Source organism: Oncorhynchus clarkii, chromosome 28 (genome assembly GCF_045791955.1).
Source record: "Oncorhynchus clarkii lewisi isolate Uvic-CL-2024 chromosome 28, UVic_Ocla_1.0, whole genome shotgun sequence".
In the NCBI taxonomy this organism is placed as follows: Eukaryota; Metazoa; Chordata; class Actinopteri; order Salmoniformes; family Salmonidae; genus Oncorhynchus; species Oncorhynchus clarkii.
Window position 1 is genome coordinate 13,555,860 of NC_092174.1, and position 17,435 is coordinate 13,573,294.

Genomic DNA, 17,435 nt, shown 5'->3' on the forward strand with positions numbered 1-17,435 from the left:
ATGTGACCAGGCAAAAAAATAGTTCCAAGCCAAACCGCTACACACAGCCTACATCGTTGTCATCATATTAGCTAAACCTAAAGTAACGTCATAGTCAGCATAGCTAATAGAACTAACATGTTAGTAAACCCGCTACCATCATGCAGTAACGTTACAGTGTATGTAAGCAGTTACACCGGTGGGCCCCGGGGGCAATAATTGAGTGACACCAAAATCTTACCTTGACTTGGAAGAGTTCCAGTGTTGTGTTGGAAAGTCACAGCCAGCTAGCTAACATAGCATCGCTCTCTCTGAGCAGGGTGTTTCAGTAGGCTAAACTAGTTAGCTGCATTTGCTAGTTAAGAAAGGGAAACTGAAAGTGAAAAAAATGACACTCTCTCTCCATTTGTCTCTTGCTTCTCCTTCATTTTTGAAGAAATACATTTGTTAAAAACTACTCACCATAATTTACTCACCACAAATTATACACTGCAGTGTTAGCTAGCTGTAGCTTATGCTTTCGTAAGAACCATGAGCCTTCTAGGTTTTGTATTAAAGTCAATGTATCCAGAGGAGGACGAAAGCTAGCTGTCCTCAGGTTACACCATGGTGCTACCCTACAGAGTGCTGTTGAGGCTACTGTACTGACCTTCTTTGCAAAATGGTGTGTTTTAATCAGATATTTGGTGATGTGATTATATTTAGTATCGTTTTATCTTTTAAGGATACATTTTATTATGTTTTACCATTTACATTTTTATGAAATTCACTGAGGAGGATGGACCTCCCCTTCCTCCCCTGTGGAGCCACCACTTGAGCACCATGGTGTAGCCGGAGGACAGCTATTTTCCATTCTCTTCTTGACTTCAATACAAAACCTAGGGGTCTCATGGTTCTCACCCCCGTCCATATACTTACACAGTGTTTATTTATGACTTCCGAAGGACGTCCTCCAATCAGAGCTCTTGGAGTACGAACTAACATCTTGTCCATCCAATCAAAGGATCAGAGAATTAATCTAGTACTGAAAGCATAAGCTACAGATAGATAGCTAGCACTGCAGTGCATAAAGTGTGGTGAGTTGTTCACTCAGAAAGAAAGACAATTCAACAGTTGAGAGCGCGTAGATGGAATTATACGAGAATGAACAAAGAGTTGATGCTGTATGTAGCTGCTATGAAAGTGAACTGTGTGCGGGTGATCAGGGATGTATTTACTACTGCACTGCCTGGTACGGCAACTGCACAAGCCCGCAACCGCAGGGCTTTCCAGAGGGTGGTGCGGTCTGCCCAACAAAACACCGGGGGCACACTGCCTGCCCTCCAGGACACCTACAGCACCCAATGTCACAGGAAGAACTAAAAGATTATCAAGGACATCAACCAACCGAGCCACGGCCTGTTCATCCGCTATCATCCAGGAGCCGAGGTCAGTACAGGTGCATCAAACCTGGGACCAGGAGACTGAAAAACAGCTTCTGTCTCAAGGCCATCACTAGCCTGCTACCAACTCAACCCTGCCCTATATACAGTGCATTCAAAGTATTCAGACCCCTTAACTTTTTCCACATTTTGTAACTCTACAGCCTTATACTAAAATGTATTAAATTGTTTTCCCCCCTCATCAATCTACACACAATACCCCATAATTACAAATCAAAAACAGTTTTTTAGAAATGTTTGCAAACATATAAGAAAACAAACGGAAATATCACATTTACATAAGTATTCAGACCCTTTACTCAGTACTTTGTTGAAGCACGTTTGGCAGCAATTACAGCCTCGAGTCTTCTTGGGTATGACGCTACAAGCTTGGTTCACCTGTATTTGGGGAGTTTCTCACATTCTTCTCTGCAGATCCTCTCAAACTCTGTCAGGTTGGACAGCTATTTTCCCGTCTCTTCAGAGATGTTCGATCAGGTTCAAGTCCGGACTCTCGCTGGGCCACTCAAGGACATTCAGAGACTTGTCCCGAAGCCATTCCTGCGTTGTCTTGGCTGTGTGCTTAATGTCACTGTCCTATTGGAAGGAGAACCTTTGCCCCAGTCTGAGGTCCTGAGAGCTCTGGAGCAGGTTTTCATCAAGGATCTCTCTGTACTTTGCTCCGTTCATCTTTCCCTCTATCCTGGCTAGTCTCCCAGTCCCTGCTGCTGAAAAACATCCCCACATAATGATGCTGCCACCACCATGCTTCACCGTAGGATGGTGCCTCCAGACGCGACGCTTGGCATTCAGGCTAAAGAGTTCAATCTTGGTTTCATAAGACAACAGAATCTTGTTTCTCATGGTCTGAGAGTCATTAGGTGCCTTTTGGCAAACTCCAAGCGTGCTGTCATGTGCCTTTTACTGAGGAGTGGCTTCCGTCTGGTCACTCTAGTATAAAGGCCTGATTGGTAGATTGCTGCAGAGATGGTTCTGGAAGGTTCTCCCATCTCCACAGAGAAGCTCTTGGGGACCTTTAAAGCTGTATAAATATTTTGGTATCCTTCCCCAGATCTGTGCCACGACACAATCCTGTCTTGGAGCTCTACGGACAATTCCTTTGACCTCATTGCTAGGTTTTTGCTGTCATGCACTGTCAACTGTGGGAACTTAAATAAATAGTTGTGTGCTTTTTCAAATCATGTCCAATCAATTGAATTTACCAGAGGTGGACTCCAAGTTGTAGAAACATCAAGGATTATCAATGGAAACAGGATGCACCTGAGCTCAATTTAGAGTCTCCTAGCAAAGGGTCTGAATACTTATGTAAATAAGGTATTTCTATTTTAAAAAATATATACATTTACAAACATTTCTAAAAACAAGTTTTCATTTTGTCATTATGGGATATTGTGTGTAGATTGTTTAGGATACATTTTTTTAAATCCATTTTAAAATAAGGCTGTAATGTAACAAAATATGGAAACTGGGAAGTGGTCCAAATACTGTCCAAATGCACTGTAGTTGTACATTTATGCTGAAAAATGTATTTCTCTGTCATGTTATCTTCCAGTATTACTTACCAGCCTTGTTGCAAACAGAATGGATGATTTGAAGTGGATTTTTTTAAACGACTTTGTCAAACAGGCCAGTAATTAGTGAATGCAATGTTGTTGATCCTCTGTATTTTCAAATATTGTGGTGGCAGCATAATTGTATGGGTATGCTTGTCACTGGGAGCGACTGGGAAGTTTGTCAGGATCAAAATAAATATGAAAAGAGCAAAGCCGAGCTAAAAAATTAGATTAAACCCTGTCTCAGTCTTCTGAATACCTAACCCTGGGATACAGTTTTATTTTTCAGCAGTACAATTACACACGTTTTAATGCCAAAGACACACTATAATGGCAATAGGTGTTAATTGATCCTGAATGGTCCAGTGTCAGTCCTTAAGAGATATTCAACAACTCCCCCCAAAATGACTTCACTTTGAAAATGTGCATGTGAAAATGTGTAGATATGTAATTTTTAGTGTTTCTTTTTCTCTTTCCAGGTGCTCTCTGCCTGTGTCTTGTCAGTGTTCGGGATCCCCATGATATCCCTCTGTCTTCAATTGATCCTAAAGAACAGGACTAGAGACAGTTATTATACTGTAAAAAAACATTCTTCATGACATAGGTTTATAAATAATTGTAGAAATGGTCAAATCTACTGTGGTCTTTGACCAGGTTTCTCTTGAAAATTGTATTAAAAAAAAAAAAAACTAGATTAAGTTTCAATAAATAAAAGGTTTTACTGTATGCTGTGTCTAACACAACCCAGAGAGCTAACTGGGAGCTAGTGTACAGGCTACTCAGTCAGTCAAACTATTGTTTTTCTTCACCTCAACACAGACATGAAGACAAAGACACAGAATAGTTCAGGTTGCAGACTGTTTATATACCATGACAACACTATGTAGACTAGACACACTAAACACACTATAAGCTAGATGCATGTTGACCAATAAAATGAGGCATCAGATTCACAAGGAGAGATGCTTCACATTTAGAGGGTCATAGATAGAAGAGCAACTCTACAAGGTTTCAGTCACAGTGACACGTTTCCACAGAGGCTTCTATTTAGGGATCTAAACTCCAGTAAAAGGCATGGTAGCACACGACAATGGATCACCAATTGACAAATTTCATAGTACAGTACACTTTGATACAGTCTTTAAAAGAGACAGGTTAGCAGCTAAGGCGACAAGATGAAAGTTTATCTACCTAGGAGGTAATCTGGTTTTAAAAACAGTCGGTCTTCCAACCTTAGAATACATCACCTCATCTTTAAGTGTGATAACATTAGCTCATATCTACTGTAACAGATACCTTGACAACACTAAGTCAGGTGTCAAATGAGGCTGTGAACTACAATTTCCCAATGCCCTCCACAACAAACTGCAAGTGCTGGTGTTCACATGTTCACTAGGCATTAGCCTGCTGTATACTTGAGATCCCAGTATGGTTAGTCCATGGGGTGTACATGAGGTCCAAAACAAGACAACAAAGACCACACTACGAAGGTGAAATTAAACAATGCCGGACTACAAGAGGGGACGAGTCTCCACCCACAGGAAGTGAGATCATAGGGCGGGTCTCCTCCCACAGGAATTGAGGTGTTGTTACATGTCGTGGAGGACTTCCAGCACCGTGGAGATGGACCAGGCCTGGGATTCGCAGCTGAAGGGGCAATTCTGTCCGTTTTCATTGGTCAGCTCTGGCAAACCCTTCCAACTAGACCTGGGGGGTTAGAAGAGACATGGATGGGTGTTCAAATAGTGTGCGTAAATGTGTGTGTGTGCGTCTGTGTGCATTTACCTCTCCAGGTGGACATAATGCTGAGAGAGTATGCTCTTCACCAGGTACACTGTCTGGTCATAGGTCTCCTTCCCAAGCTTCTTGGCAAAATAGAGCTTTGCTCGAAGGAAGTACCCAATTGGCCACAGCCACTCCTAAAAAAAAACAAGTCATTAAACCCAACAGATCAACTCAATACAACTTTATTTTTCTGCTCAGGAGCATTGCCATAAGAAGGTGAACAATTTAAGGTGTGTTACAACTCCAATCCTGAGTGAAGCACACTCACCGGTCCTTGGTGGTAGTTGAAGCCTCTGGCCACGTTGTAGTTGTCGTTATCCAGGGCGTTGTCATAGACACCACAGTACACCATATCACTGGGGGAGAAATAAACGTGATGTCAGTAGTATACAAGCCAAGAAAATATATATAGAAAATTAATCAGTAAATGAAGAGGGCTCCAGGAGCTTTTCCTAACAATATGACCTGAATAGGAAGAACTTGGACCTACTAATAATAATGACTAATAGCTGTAGGTATCTTACTCTGGATCCAAGGTCTTCATTCCCAGAGGTCCTAGCAACTTCTTCTCAGCGACCTCCAGGGCCTTCCAGGCTCTCTCCACCGTGAACAACTCAGGAGCCTCAGGGACAAAATAGAGAAAATATTCAACTCATTAATACCTCACAAACTCCACCCCAGTTCTTTAGATATATTTACACCCAAGGGGTAGTCAAGAAAACAATGATTTATATATACACTAGATAAATTACAGGGGGCGCTGTATTGAAGCCACCGCGCCATCTTGGCACTCCCCCCACCATTGTAAAAAACATATTGGAAGCTATAGAAATGCATTTATTCATGTCTACATTTGTTTTGACACATATATTCTATTACAGACACCTTAATGAATACTTTTAAATTATATTATGTGAGCTAAAGATATATAAGATATACAAAAACATTTCCCTTAAAATATGATTTTAAAAAAAAGTTTTAACCCCAGGGGTAAGCAATGCTGTCGGGGGTAGGCCAAATAAAAATGTGATTCACATAAACTAAAAATTTTATAAAAATATATCATTTTTGAGTACCACTTCATATTTTCAAGCATGGTGATGGCAGCATCATGTTATTGGCATGCTTGACATTGGCAAGGACTAGGGAGTTTTGTTTAGGATAAAACTAAACGGAATAGAGCTAAGATTCCCGCACTGCATGGTCAAAGTGGGAGAAGAAGAGAACCTCACTCCTAGTCTGTCAAAACATACAAACGGTCTAAACCAGGTATTCCCAAACTGTGGTACAATGTCGTCGGGGGTACGCCAAATAAAAATGTGATCCACATTTTAAAAAATATATATGTATAATATTCAAACAGTCCATTTATATTTTCCAACGGGGCTACACATTTGGGTAAGGTTTTTTTCTTGCCTGAGTAGCCTCATTTTACTGGCAAAAATAAAATGAAACCATCTACTGTTCAGCAAAATAACAACGCAATGTCAAATACAGGTAGCCTAGTCAAATAATTAACATCCAATCATATTAACTGTTACTCTCTCGCGGGAATTCCATTAATGGTCCGAATGTAGCCAAAAATGAAGGCCCGTATCCATAGAGACACATACCAGCTCTACTGGTAGTACTGCTACTACCAGCCGTACTACACCTGTACCTGTTGACGACACAAGTTGTTCTGCTGCCACGAGCACATCCAATGCTAGCATCAGTAATTATACACTTGTTGTTAGCCCAGCTAGCATGGACACTGACAGTTGTGAATCTGATGCAGCCGAAAGAGCTACTGCCCTTTTACCCGGGAAAGCACCGAACAAAGACAGGGATGTTGGACCATCAAAGAGGCGCAAATATGATAACTACATTGATTTGGGATTCACTTATATTGGGAGTAGTGCCTTTCCTCAGCCACAGTGTGTGTTATATGTGCAAAAGTACTTTCTCACAACTCAATGAAACATTCAGACATTTAGATACAAAAAATGCCAATTTGAAAAATAAGCCACAGGAGTTTTTTGAGCGAGAATTAAGATGACTTTCGAGTAGTAAGACATGTATAAAAGTAACAGATACCATTAATAAGAAGGGGCTAGAAGCGTCTTATATGGTGAGCTACCGAGTGGCTAGGACAGGCAAGTCTCATACTATTGTGGAGGACTTAATTCTTCCTCCTGCTGTGGATATGGCTGGAACAATTCTTGGGGGAAAGGCCCCAAAAAACTATACAGACAATGCCTTCATCAAACAACACTGTTTCACGACGGATCAGTGACATGTCAGATGTTTTGAAACAATTACTGCTTCGCATCCAAGCTAGTGAATTCTATGCGCTACAGCTGGATGAGTCAACAGACTGGCACAGCTCCTGGTATATATCTGTTACATTTATTATGGGGGGTCACTTAAGGAAGACATCCTCTTCTGCAAACCACTGGAAACCAGGACAACAGGAGAGAATTTTTTTAAAGTACTGGACAGCTTCATCAAATGGACTTTGGTGGTCAAGATGTGTTGGTATCTGTACTGATGGCGCAAAAGCCATGACAGGGAGACATAGTGGAGTGGTAATGCACATGCAAGCAGTTGCTCCCGATGCCACTTGGGTACACTGCAGCATCCACAGAGAGGCTCTAGCTGCCAAGGGAATGCCTGACAGGTTGAAAGACGTTTTGGACAGTACAGTGAAAATAGTTAACTTTGTTAAAGCAAGGCCCCTGAACTCGTGTATTTTCTGCACTCTGTAAAGATATGGGCAGCGACCATGTAATGCTTTTACAATATACAGACGTGCGCTGGTTATCTGGATGATGTTTTTTCTCGCCTGAATGATCTGGATCTAGGATTACAGGGAGCCTCCACAACTATATTCAATGTGTGTGAAACAATTGAGGCTATGATTAAGAAATTGGAGCTCTTCTCTATCTGCAATTTTAAAGGACAACAAACAGGTCTTTCCAATGTGATACAGCGAAGCAGTTGAAGAGTTGATACAAAAGGATGACACAAACAACTGGATTCGTTATGGCTTTCATGCCCTGCCTCCAGTCCACTTACCGATATCTGAACAAGAGAGCCTCATCGAAATTGAAACAAGCGGTTCTGTGAACATTTTATTTAATCATATTTCTGGATTGGGCTGCGCTCAGAGTATCCTGCCTTGGCAAATCGCGCTGTTAAAACACTGATGCCCTTTGCAACCACTTACTTATGTGAGAGCGGATTCTTGGCCCTCACTAGCATGAAAACTAAATACAGGCACAGACTGTGTGTGGAAAATGATTAAAGACAGACTCTCTCCAATGAAACCCAACATTGCAGAGTTATGTGCATCCTTTCAAGCACACCCTTCTCATTAACCTGTGGTGAGTTATTAACAATGTTCGACGAACAAATACGTTTTTATATGTAAGATGGTTAAATAAAGAGCAAAATGGTTGATTATTATTATATTATTATTTGTGCCCTGGTCCTATAAGAGCTCTTTGTCACTTCCCACGAGCCGGATTGTGACAAAAACTCACCCTGACCCTGGTGCTAGAGGGGGTTCACAGCTGGAGGTTGAATGTTCGAAGGCGTACGGGACTATAAAAAGTTTGGGAACCACTGCTGTAGATCATTGCAAGAAAAGGGCTAAGGACCAGTCTTGGGGTCAATTCCATTTCAATCAGTCGATCATGCAAGTAAACTAAAATTACAATGAGAAAAAAAAACAGGAAACCGGGCATGAGCTGACACCACTGATAGCAACTCACCACCACCATGGCGATGCAAAAGTTGGGCCTGAGCTGGTAGTCACACCAGGGGCTGGAGGCTCCGTGGCTGTCCTTGTAAATGCCTCTCTTGTGGACCAGGTCGGGGTGCTTCTCGTCGGGGTCCTTCTCGTCATGGGACACATAGAAGTTCTTCTCAAAGTTGACTTGGATCTTATGGTTCCAATCCTCATAGGACACCTTCAACTCCTTACCTGCCAGGGAAAACAATCATAGAATAACAATGTTTTCATTATGTCTTATTAAAGAAAGGGAAGTCGGGTACCTGTGTGTTTGCATACAATAGAATGTATGTGTGTGTGTGCTTGTGCCCAGGCAACACTCACCGTCCCGGTGTATTTTCATGGAGCTGTGGGGGAAAAGGCCCTTCTTATGGAGCTCCACCAGCCAGCGCACCGCAGACTTACAGAGACCCACCATCTCCACCGCTGACCCATCTCTGGAGACACACACCACCAGGGACATGAGTCAAATCAGATCAAACGAAACATGAATTCATTGTGCATTTACAACAGCTTAATATTTGAAGAATAATACGATTGCCTCACAGTTTGGTTAACATTGTGTTGTAATGTATGGTTTTGTATTCTATTATATTGGTGGTCTATGATGACAAAGGTCTTACCTGGGTGTGGCGGGCATGCCCTTGTTGCGAGCTTTGTCACTCTCTCCCATTTTGTCCATCCACGTTCCGCAGTTGAAACGGTTGCCGCCGTACACAAAACCAGTATAACGATTCACTTTGGCCACAACATTGAAGCCTGGGAGCAAGGAGAACAACAATACACCTTGTTTGCTGAAGCAAGACCCCATGACAATGTTCACCATAAGAACAAACATAATAACCATTTAGGGAATAACCGGGGCCCAGAAGGTAACGTAACCAGGAAAAACTACTGGTCCTACTTATTATCTCAAAGTGTGACCGTGACCGGAGGTGACCGTGACCGGAGGTGACCATGGCAGACTCACCCTCGTCCTTCATGTGCATGTCGATATTTGGCCCGGCGTTGCGCTCTCTGAAGTCGATGCCCTGCATGTGACGAGTCATGGCCTCATGGATGACATCACAAAGGGGCTGTGTGAACGAGAACTGAAACACACGAGGATGACGTTAGACTGTACCCCTGCTTGAGGTCCAGTACGTGTTTGTGTGGACATGTGTGGATTTATGCACAATGTGTGCAGGTAATATGTGCGCATGTGAGAGTGTGTGTGTGAGAGAGAGAGCGATGGGAGAGTGTGTGAGTGAATGTATTTATTAGGGATCCCCATTAGCTCTCCCTCTTCCTGGGGTCCAAACACATTAAGGTACTTACATTACACATAAAACAAAAGATAAAACAGTACATCATATAACATTATTACACCACTACATATCTACAATACAGAACGTACAATACCAGCATACAAAAATATTACAATGTATATGCTGTATGTGTACATGTGGGAGTGTGTGTGTGAGAGAGAGAGAAAGATTAAGAGTGTGTGTCTGTGTGTGCATTTATGTGTTTGATTGTGGGTGTCTACATGTGTGTGTGTGTGTGTGTGTGTGTGTGTGAGTGAGTGAGTGAGTGAGTGAGTGAGTGAGTGAGTGAGAGAGAGAGAGAGAGAGATTAAGAAAATGTGTGTGTACGGTATGTGCATTGCTGTGACCTACCGGAGTGCCAGGGGCGTGGGGCTCGGAGTCGTCATGGGGATACATCCTGACCACAGGGCAGTGGAGGACGGCAGTGCCCTCGGGCACCAGGGTACAGTAGTCTTGGATGCACTGCAGCCACCACCACACTGCGTCACGGCAGTTATAGCGTGCACTGATGCCCTCGCCCAACAGGTTGGGGATAAGACCGTGTCTCAGGGTGCCTGCAAACGCCAGGATGATGTTTCTGTTCATGAAAATAAACATTGAATTAACATATACAATTGTATCAAATGATACCTAAGAAGTCCCATTTGGATACTAGTGCAGTGCAGGGAACAGTCACCTAGCCTCCAGGTGACGACCAGTGACCAGCATGAGTCCACGCAGAGCGATAAAGGTGTCTCGGCCCCAGCAGCGGAAGATTCCAGAGGAGAAGTGAGGCAGACCTGTGAAACAGGAAGGTAGAGATGAATAAAGGAAGCAGATGTTCGAATACAGCTGAAATTCAAACACCAATTCTCAAGTGGTATCGAGATACAAATAGGACTTTATCAGCTAACGAACTGGTCATGAACTGAAGCTTACGGCATCGTTTCAGTAAAATACCAAGCGACAATGATAGGTTGTTTTGATGACTACCAGGAGACTTCTAAAACACCAGTTATTTGGCTACTCAATGTCGTCCAGCATGAGGATTATTATCATTCGTTTCCAGAATACCAACAGAAAAAGTATGATGAGTTATTTGGGTGGCGTCCCACCACTGTTTACAGTTGTAGAATATACATGAGTTGTTGCTAGGCAGACCTGCAGCCAGGGAGACGCAGCATTGCTCCTTCTTGCCGGTGTCCTTGTCGAGGCGGTAGGGGATGTCGGGTAGCGCCAGGGACAAGGGGGGCAGAGCCGGGAAACTGCCAACACCACACATCTGGACCGAGCCCAGAGCCAGCAGTTTGACGAAGGTGGAGCCGTTCTGGACAAAACTGAACAAGAGAGAAACACAGAGAAAAACATGGTTTTACATGAAAACTGCTGTGCAGAAAAACACATCAAATGTAAATAAGATTTTCGGCACACCCTTAAAGTTAAAGGTGCAGGGCCTTTTTAACACCAAATACAAAATCTAATTGAAGTCTCTTCAATTGTTCTATTGCATCATTTTCTGACTGTATGTTGAGTGTGTGAGAAACATTTACAGGGCTGTTTCTGTGGGGACATACCTGGACATCTTGTTGAAGGTGATGTCCAGAGCTGTGGTGTAGGCTCCCACGAGGATGGCGTCAAAGTAGCAGGGGATGAGGTAGCGAGGGATGTGCTTCAGATAGTGGAACATCCCTTCCAGCCACTTCCCCACCTGGAAACGTTTCGGACAACACACATGCTATATGGAAAACACCAACCTTGGAAATGACGACTGTGGAAAATGGTGACAGCGAGTGAATCCTCATCTTACTGCTGCCACACTGGTAGATTTAAAACTCAGGTCTTAGATGGGCTGAGTTGTAGGATGGATTCCCTTCTATTTAGCATCATTATTGTCAAGTTCATCAGACCGTCTTGGCAGTCTACTTTGTCATAAGGCCTTATAGAAAATCAAGAGGGATTCATTCGGTTTGAATTACTGTCACTCAAACCGTGCTCACCTCTCCTAGAGCGCCACCACGGGATACCAGCCTGTTGCTGACGTAGTCAATCATCCAGTCACCCTGTCTCAGGTTGTCACACACCGGGTGGCCCAGGTCGTTCTTGGGACGAATGTCTGCCATCACTGACATCAAACCTGTATCAAAACAATGAATCAGATTTTTAATGTCTATGTCCAGTTTCATTCAACAATATTCTCATGTGTACAGATGCTCGTAGGCACAGATCTAGGACCAGCTTACCAACCCAAATCCTAACCTTAACCATGGAGGGGTGGAAAAATATCTGACAAAGTATCAGTGGTTAGGGGCAACAAACACAATGTGCGCTGACCAGGGTTGGGATCAATTCACTTCCAAAATCAGTCAATTCAGGAAGTAAACTGCAAAATTCTCATTTCTATTTCAATTTCCACTGAATTGACTGAGTTAAAATGGGAAATTGACCCCAACCATGGTGCTGACTGGACCCCCTCCTCTGTGTGAACTGTACTGTACCTTGCAGGCCACCGTACTTGAAGCTAGTCCAGGAGGGGATGTTGTAGCAGCCTCCTCCTTCCTCCTGCTCCTCAGAGTCACAGCGGAACAGCAGCATGTTCATGTCGGCCAGGGTCAGCTTAGACATGATCCTGCATGGGGATAGAGGATAGTGTCACGTAACATTACAACACACACTCACCTTACTGGGCACAACTGGAGACTACAGAGTTCCACTGATCAGTATGTTGATCAGTGTGTTGATCAATTCCTCACTATACAAATATATGACCATCATTAAAAAAAACATACAGATGTAGGATTTTAATTTGAGCAAGTTTGCTACAGCAGGAAAATAATCCAGCAACAACAGGACATGCCAATTATTACGCAGATTATAATTAACGGACATTTTTTGATACATTTTTCGTGAGGGAAAATCAAGTGGAAGGTGGAAATTACAAACTTCAAAAGGCCTTTTAAACTTCAAATACAATACACGTTTTTAATCCCCTGCATTGTAGGAAAGTTATCCTGCAACAGGATGATCAAATTAAGATACGACATCTGTACTATACCTTTTCAGCACTTTTCCAAAAGACATGGTGTGCTTGCAAAATGGTGTGTTTGCAAAGCAGCGTGTGTGTGTGTGTGTGTAGCGGTACATTTGTGTGCATGTATGTATGTATGTATGTATGTATGTGTGTGTGTGTGTGTGTGTGCAAGTGTGTCTTTGTGCGATGTATACTCACTGTGCCAGGGGTGTCTCCAGTATGGTTGGTGTGTGCTGGTCGGGCAGACTGCCAAGCTTGTACTTTGGGCTGAACTGGATCAGGTGATGTCTGATGACTCCCACCAGCTCTTGGGCCCTGGGGTCCAGACTCACCCTGATGAGGGAAACACAGATACATCTCAGAGGGAAACATATCGCCTGGTCCCAGATCTGTTTGTGCCATTGGCCTGACATGAACATAGAAGTTGTCAAGACAGCATAAACAGATCTTGGACCAGGCTAGGAGACATACAGTCTGCAATGCTGAAGAGATTTCTCGGCCAAAAGGTTTCTTCCTTCAAGACGGATTTGAACCAGCGACCTACAGACCACTGCTATTTTACAGTCCAACGCTCTACCATCTGAGCTATCGAAGGGCTGAAGAGTTAACAGTATTACCTGTGAGCTGTGAGTAGACAATATGAGGCCAAACTGGCCAAAGAACACCCCCACCCCTCACTAACATATGTGTGAGTTTTACAGTAGACCTTTAAATTCTATTCAATGTCTGGGTATATTGGGCTACTCATCATGACCTCTAACCTGAAGGCGATGACGCTGCCGGGGGTGAGGCGCTCGAAGACGATCTCCTGGACAAACTCACTGCTGCCCTTGGATGTCACCCCTGCATGTTTCACAACGCCACTGTCCTTTAGCTGGGGTGAATAAGACCATGGGTGAATACAGTTTCACTGCCACACAAAACAGTATCAAGGTCCACAATGGGTTATTGAGAGGAGAGTTGAAGACAATTCTGAATTGGCTTTTGCTGGTCTATATCAATTATGTATATAAACACTGGATTGCTAAGTATTGACCAGTGAGACGCTTTGAAGCCACCGGTTGGCGATATTGCCACTCTCCAGAAGATGCAGAACTCCATAGGAGTGAATGGAATTCTACAGCATTGAAATCAAATGTTTTAAGGACAAAATTACATGCATTTAAGTATTTTGATGTTGTAGTAGTGGGGACAGTAAAATTATAACTTGTACTTTTTTTATACAAAAAATGATGCTTTAAGGTACATTTTGGTATATATCTTGTCATTTGACATGTTAATGTTTAGCTAACATAATTTAATACAAAAATATGCATTAAGGCGTCTGTAATAGAATAAACATGGCAAAAACTAAATGTACCCCTGAACAAGGCTGTTAACCCACTGTTCCCCGGTAGGCTGTCATTGTAAATAAGAATTTGTTCTTAACTCGCTTGTCTAGTTAAAATGTAAAAAAATCCATTTCTATAGCTTCCAATATATATATATATTATTTTTTTACAATGGAGGAGTAGTACCAAGATGGTGGTGGGGTGTCTTCAAAAAAGCGGCTCCTGTTAGTCATCTAGCGTAAATCATTGCAAAAACATGGCGTTAATCATTACCAAATGTTTTACTTTAACTAAAATGCAAAAAGTACATTTAGCGAAGCAGATAACACTGAGTAAATAGCTATGTAAACGAAATGGAATTCAATAGAAACTCACAAACAAGCCAGACAGAATACAGACACAATAGCAGCTTGTGAAATGTAACCGGATGCCTCTGAAGCAGCTTGTTCTTCAAGACCCAGTCTGACAATGGATTTGTTTGAGAGGAAAGACTTTATATCTCAAGCCCATTGTGACAGGGGGCCTAAACAACTGTAATTACCCACGTTCCCCGGCATCACGTTACCTGGATGTGCTCCTTAATCTCCACAGTGTACTCCGGCATGCCGTTAATGTACTTCTCACATTTCTTGTAGGTGCCGGCTTGCCTGTCGATGACACGCGCCTCGAGAACCACCTCGTCAATTTTACCTGGAAGACGGAGAGAGATTAAGTTGATTGTGTTAAAATGGTAGGTCCTGCATCCAAGTCATCTCCTGTACCTCTATTGCCATTTGTTCCAACAATACTGGTTTGGAACTAATCCCTGACCAAGATGTCTGCCATTATCAGCACATTCTAAAGTTATGAAGATGAATGAATGACACTCTAGTATTATTGTATTTCTATGGATGGTCCATTCTGAGGGCAGTGTCCTGTTTGTGGTAACAGTGAAGCATCATACCAGGGATGAACATGGGGGGAACCTCCTTCCTATACTGGTGGTGTTTGGGGTTGTGGAAGGCAGTGCGACACACGGCGACCACAGACTGGTGTGTGCTGGGACAGTGACGCGTCACCGCCACAACGTCCTCGTCCACCTGGTCCACGTACACCTAGGAAGGGAACAGAGGAAATAACAAGCACTGTTACACATAACTCTTATCATACAAATACATGTATACATTCACCAAGGTTATTATAGAAAACGGAAACTAAAAATAAGCATGAAAAAACGATTTAGTAAACGGAAATAAAATAACGTGCTTTTTGAGAGGCATTTCTCTTTTTTTTTTTAATATTATTTAGTTTCAGTGTTGGGGACAAAAAGTAACCTGTGCGTGGGAGGCTAACAGCCATTTATGTGTTGTATAGTTTCTGTTTTTGGGGATGTCACTTCAAGCTACTGTGGGGCATTAATACATAAGGTGATGAGTTATGTGATTGGTTAGGTTAGGTTTAAAGTAGGGCTGTGACGGTCATGGCATTTTGGATGATGGTAATTGGCCAGCCAAATGGCCGAGCTCAATATAATAACCGTTTGAAAAGCAAAAAAGACACACATTTTATCCTCTCCTTCACTCCTGACTGCATGTGCTGCCATAGAAATATAATGAATAGAACGAGCATCCCCATTTTGATTTTATTTAACTAGGCAAGTCAGTTTAAGAACAAATTCTCATTTATAATGACGGCCTACCCCGGGCCAAACCCTAACGACGCTGGGCCAATTGTGCACCGCCCTATGGGACTACCAATCACGGCCGGTTGTGATATAGCATGGAATCGAACAAGGGTCTGTTGTGACGCCTCTAGCACTGAGATGCAGTGCCTTAGACCGCTGTGCCAGTCGGGAGCCTGATACATTCAAGTCAATAAAGGCATAATGGGTGGACTGGTGGCCATTGCGAGTGTAGCCATAGAGGCAAAGTCTTGCATCGCGCTCATCTCAATGGGTGCGTTTCTCTGCTCAGACGCTGCTGACGCCTGCCAGATCTTACAACACCTAGATGGGTGTTTTTACGTACCCTTTAACCACATCATGGTCGCGTTACCCTGCTCAGACATTGCATGCATCAACCAATGGTTGCGGGCCACATCATCGACCGTGCAGTCGGATACCAGACTGCTATAACATAAAGTGGTTAACTGATACGTAAAATACTTATCCAGGAGTTGTAAGATCTGGCATGCGTTACAAATGTCTGAGCAGAGGAACATGACTGACATGTTACAGCAATCTGGTGCCCGACTGCACAGTCGATGACGTGGCACGAAACCATTTATTGACGCATGCAACGTCTAAGCAGGGGAACGCGACCAACCAGCATCTGCGGTGCCGTTCATGACAATGTCATCTCGCTGAGTCACCACACTAGATTCAGAAGCCTGACAACCCAATTAGAGAGGGGGAAAAAAGCTTGAAAACCCCATTCGATTTAATTTCAGTTTACTAACTCGTTATTTCATGATTAGTTTTCATTTCAGTTTTCGTTTACTCCTCCACACACCCACCTGGTTAAAGCCCTTGGAGGCCAGATCCTGGTGCATTTTGTTGAGGGCCAGCTTGCCGGCGATAATACCCGTCTTCAGGTTGACCTCGCCGGGGGACGAGGCCTTGGCGTCGGGGTTCCACTTGGGGTAGAAACGCTCCTCCTTCACCACTGAGATCTACAGGCAGACACACAGAGGAGATGGTTACTGTAGAGCTTAGTCATTCATTCTCCATGGCTATTTACTGTACAATACTACTATAGTACCTAATATAATTCTAAACATTCCTTTGGCTTTATACTTAAAGGGAAACTTCACAATTTTTCATCTCCGGCACCACCCCAACATCAACATTATGTGAAAATGGCGCGTTTCTATGTTTTGTAGTAAAAAAGATAGAGGAAGGTAAGTGTTTCCAACGACATCATCGGTGTGCATTGTGTGATTTCGACAAATTGTGAGTAGGTATTGCTTAATAATTGTCTAAAAATTGGTTGACGATGTCATTGGAAACACAAAATACATACAAAATATAGAAACACCCCATTTTCACATACTGGAGATGATGAATATGAAGATGACATTTTTCTAAATGACCCTTTAAAGTGATTTGAGATATATATATATATATATATATATATATATATATATATATATATATATATATATATATATACACAGTGCCTTGCGAAAGTATTCGGCCCCCTTGAACTTTGCGACCTTTTGCCACATTTCAGGCTTCAAACAAAGATATAAAACTGTATTTTTTTGTGAAGAATCAACA

At 42.8% G+C, this 17,435-nt stretch overlaps 1 protein-coding gene across 3 annotated transcripts in view; it reads right to left on the bottom strand.

Annotated features, from left to right (window-relative positions):
* Positions 1 to 3,818: 3,818 nt before the first annotated feature.
* Positions 3,819 to 17,435, bottom strand: part of LOC139386562 (glycogen debranching enzyme-like) — a 34,284-nt gene continuing 20,667 nt past the window's right edge. For all 3 annotated transcript variants that reach the window (XM_071132213.1, XM_071132215.1, XM_071132214.1), the window contains exons 16-34: positions 16,673 to 16,828; positions 15,123 to 15,273; positions 14,745 to 14,869; positions 13,610 to 13,722; positions 13,047 to 13,181; positions 12,316 to 12,446; positions 11,818 to 11,954; positions 11,395 to 11,528; positions 10,982 to 11,157; positions 10,518 to 10,620; positions 10,193 to 10,418; positions 9,505 to 9,625; positions 9,158 to 9,293; positions 8,859 to 8,971; positions 8,515 to 8,726; positions 5,284 to 5,381; positions 5,028 to 5,115; positions 4,760 to 4,893; positions 3,819 to 4,681 (exon numbers count right to left, since the gene is read on the bottom strand). In XM_071132213.1, coding sequence (XP_070988314.1) covers positions 4,564 to 4,681; positions 4,760 to 4,893; positions 5,028 to 5,115; positions 5,284 to 5,381; positions 8,515 to 8,726; positions 8,859 to 8,971; positions 9,158 to 9,293; positions 9,505 to 9,625; positions 10,193 to 10,418; positions 10,518 to 10,620; positions 10,982 to 11,157; positions 11,395 to 11,528; positions 11,818 to 11,954; positions 12,316 to 12,446; positions 13,047 to 13,181; positions 13,610 to 13,722; positions 14,745 to 14,869; positions 15,123 to 15,273; positions 16,673 to 16,828 — 2,607 coding nt within the window. In that variant the 3' untranslated portion in view covers positions 3,819 to 4,563. The remainder of the gene's footprint in view (positions 4,682 to 4,759; positions 4,894 to 5,027; positions 5,116 to 5,283; positions 5,382 to 8,514; positions 8,727 to 8,858; positions 8,972 to 9,157; positions 9,294 to 9,504; positions 9,626 to 10,192; positions 10,419 to 10,517; positions 10,621 to 10,981; positions 11,158 to 11,394; positions 11,529 to 11,817; positions 11,955 to 12,315; positions 12,447 to 13,046; positions 13,182 to 13,609; positions 13,723 to 14,744; positions 14,870 to 15,122; positions 15,274 to 16,672; positions 16,829 to 17,435) is intronic.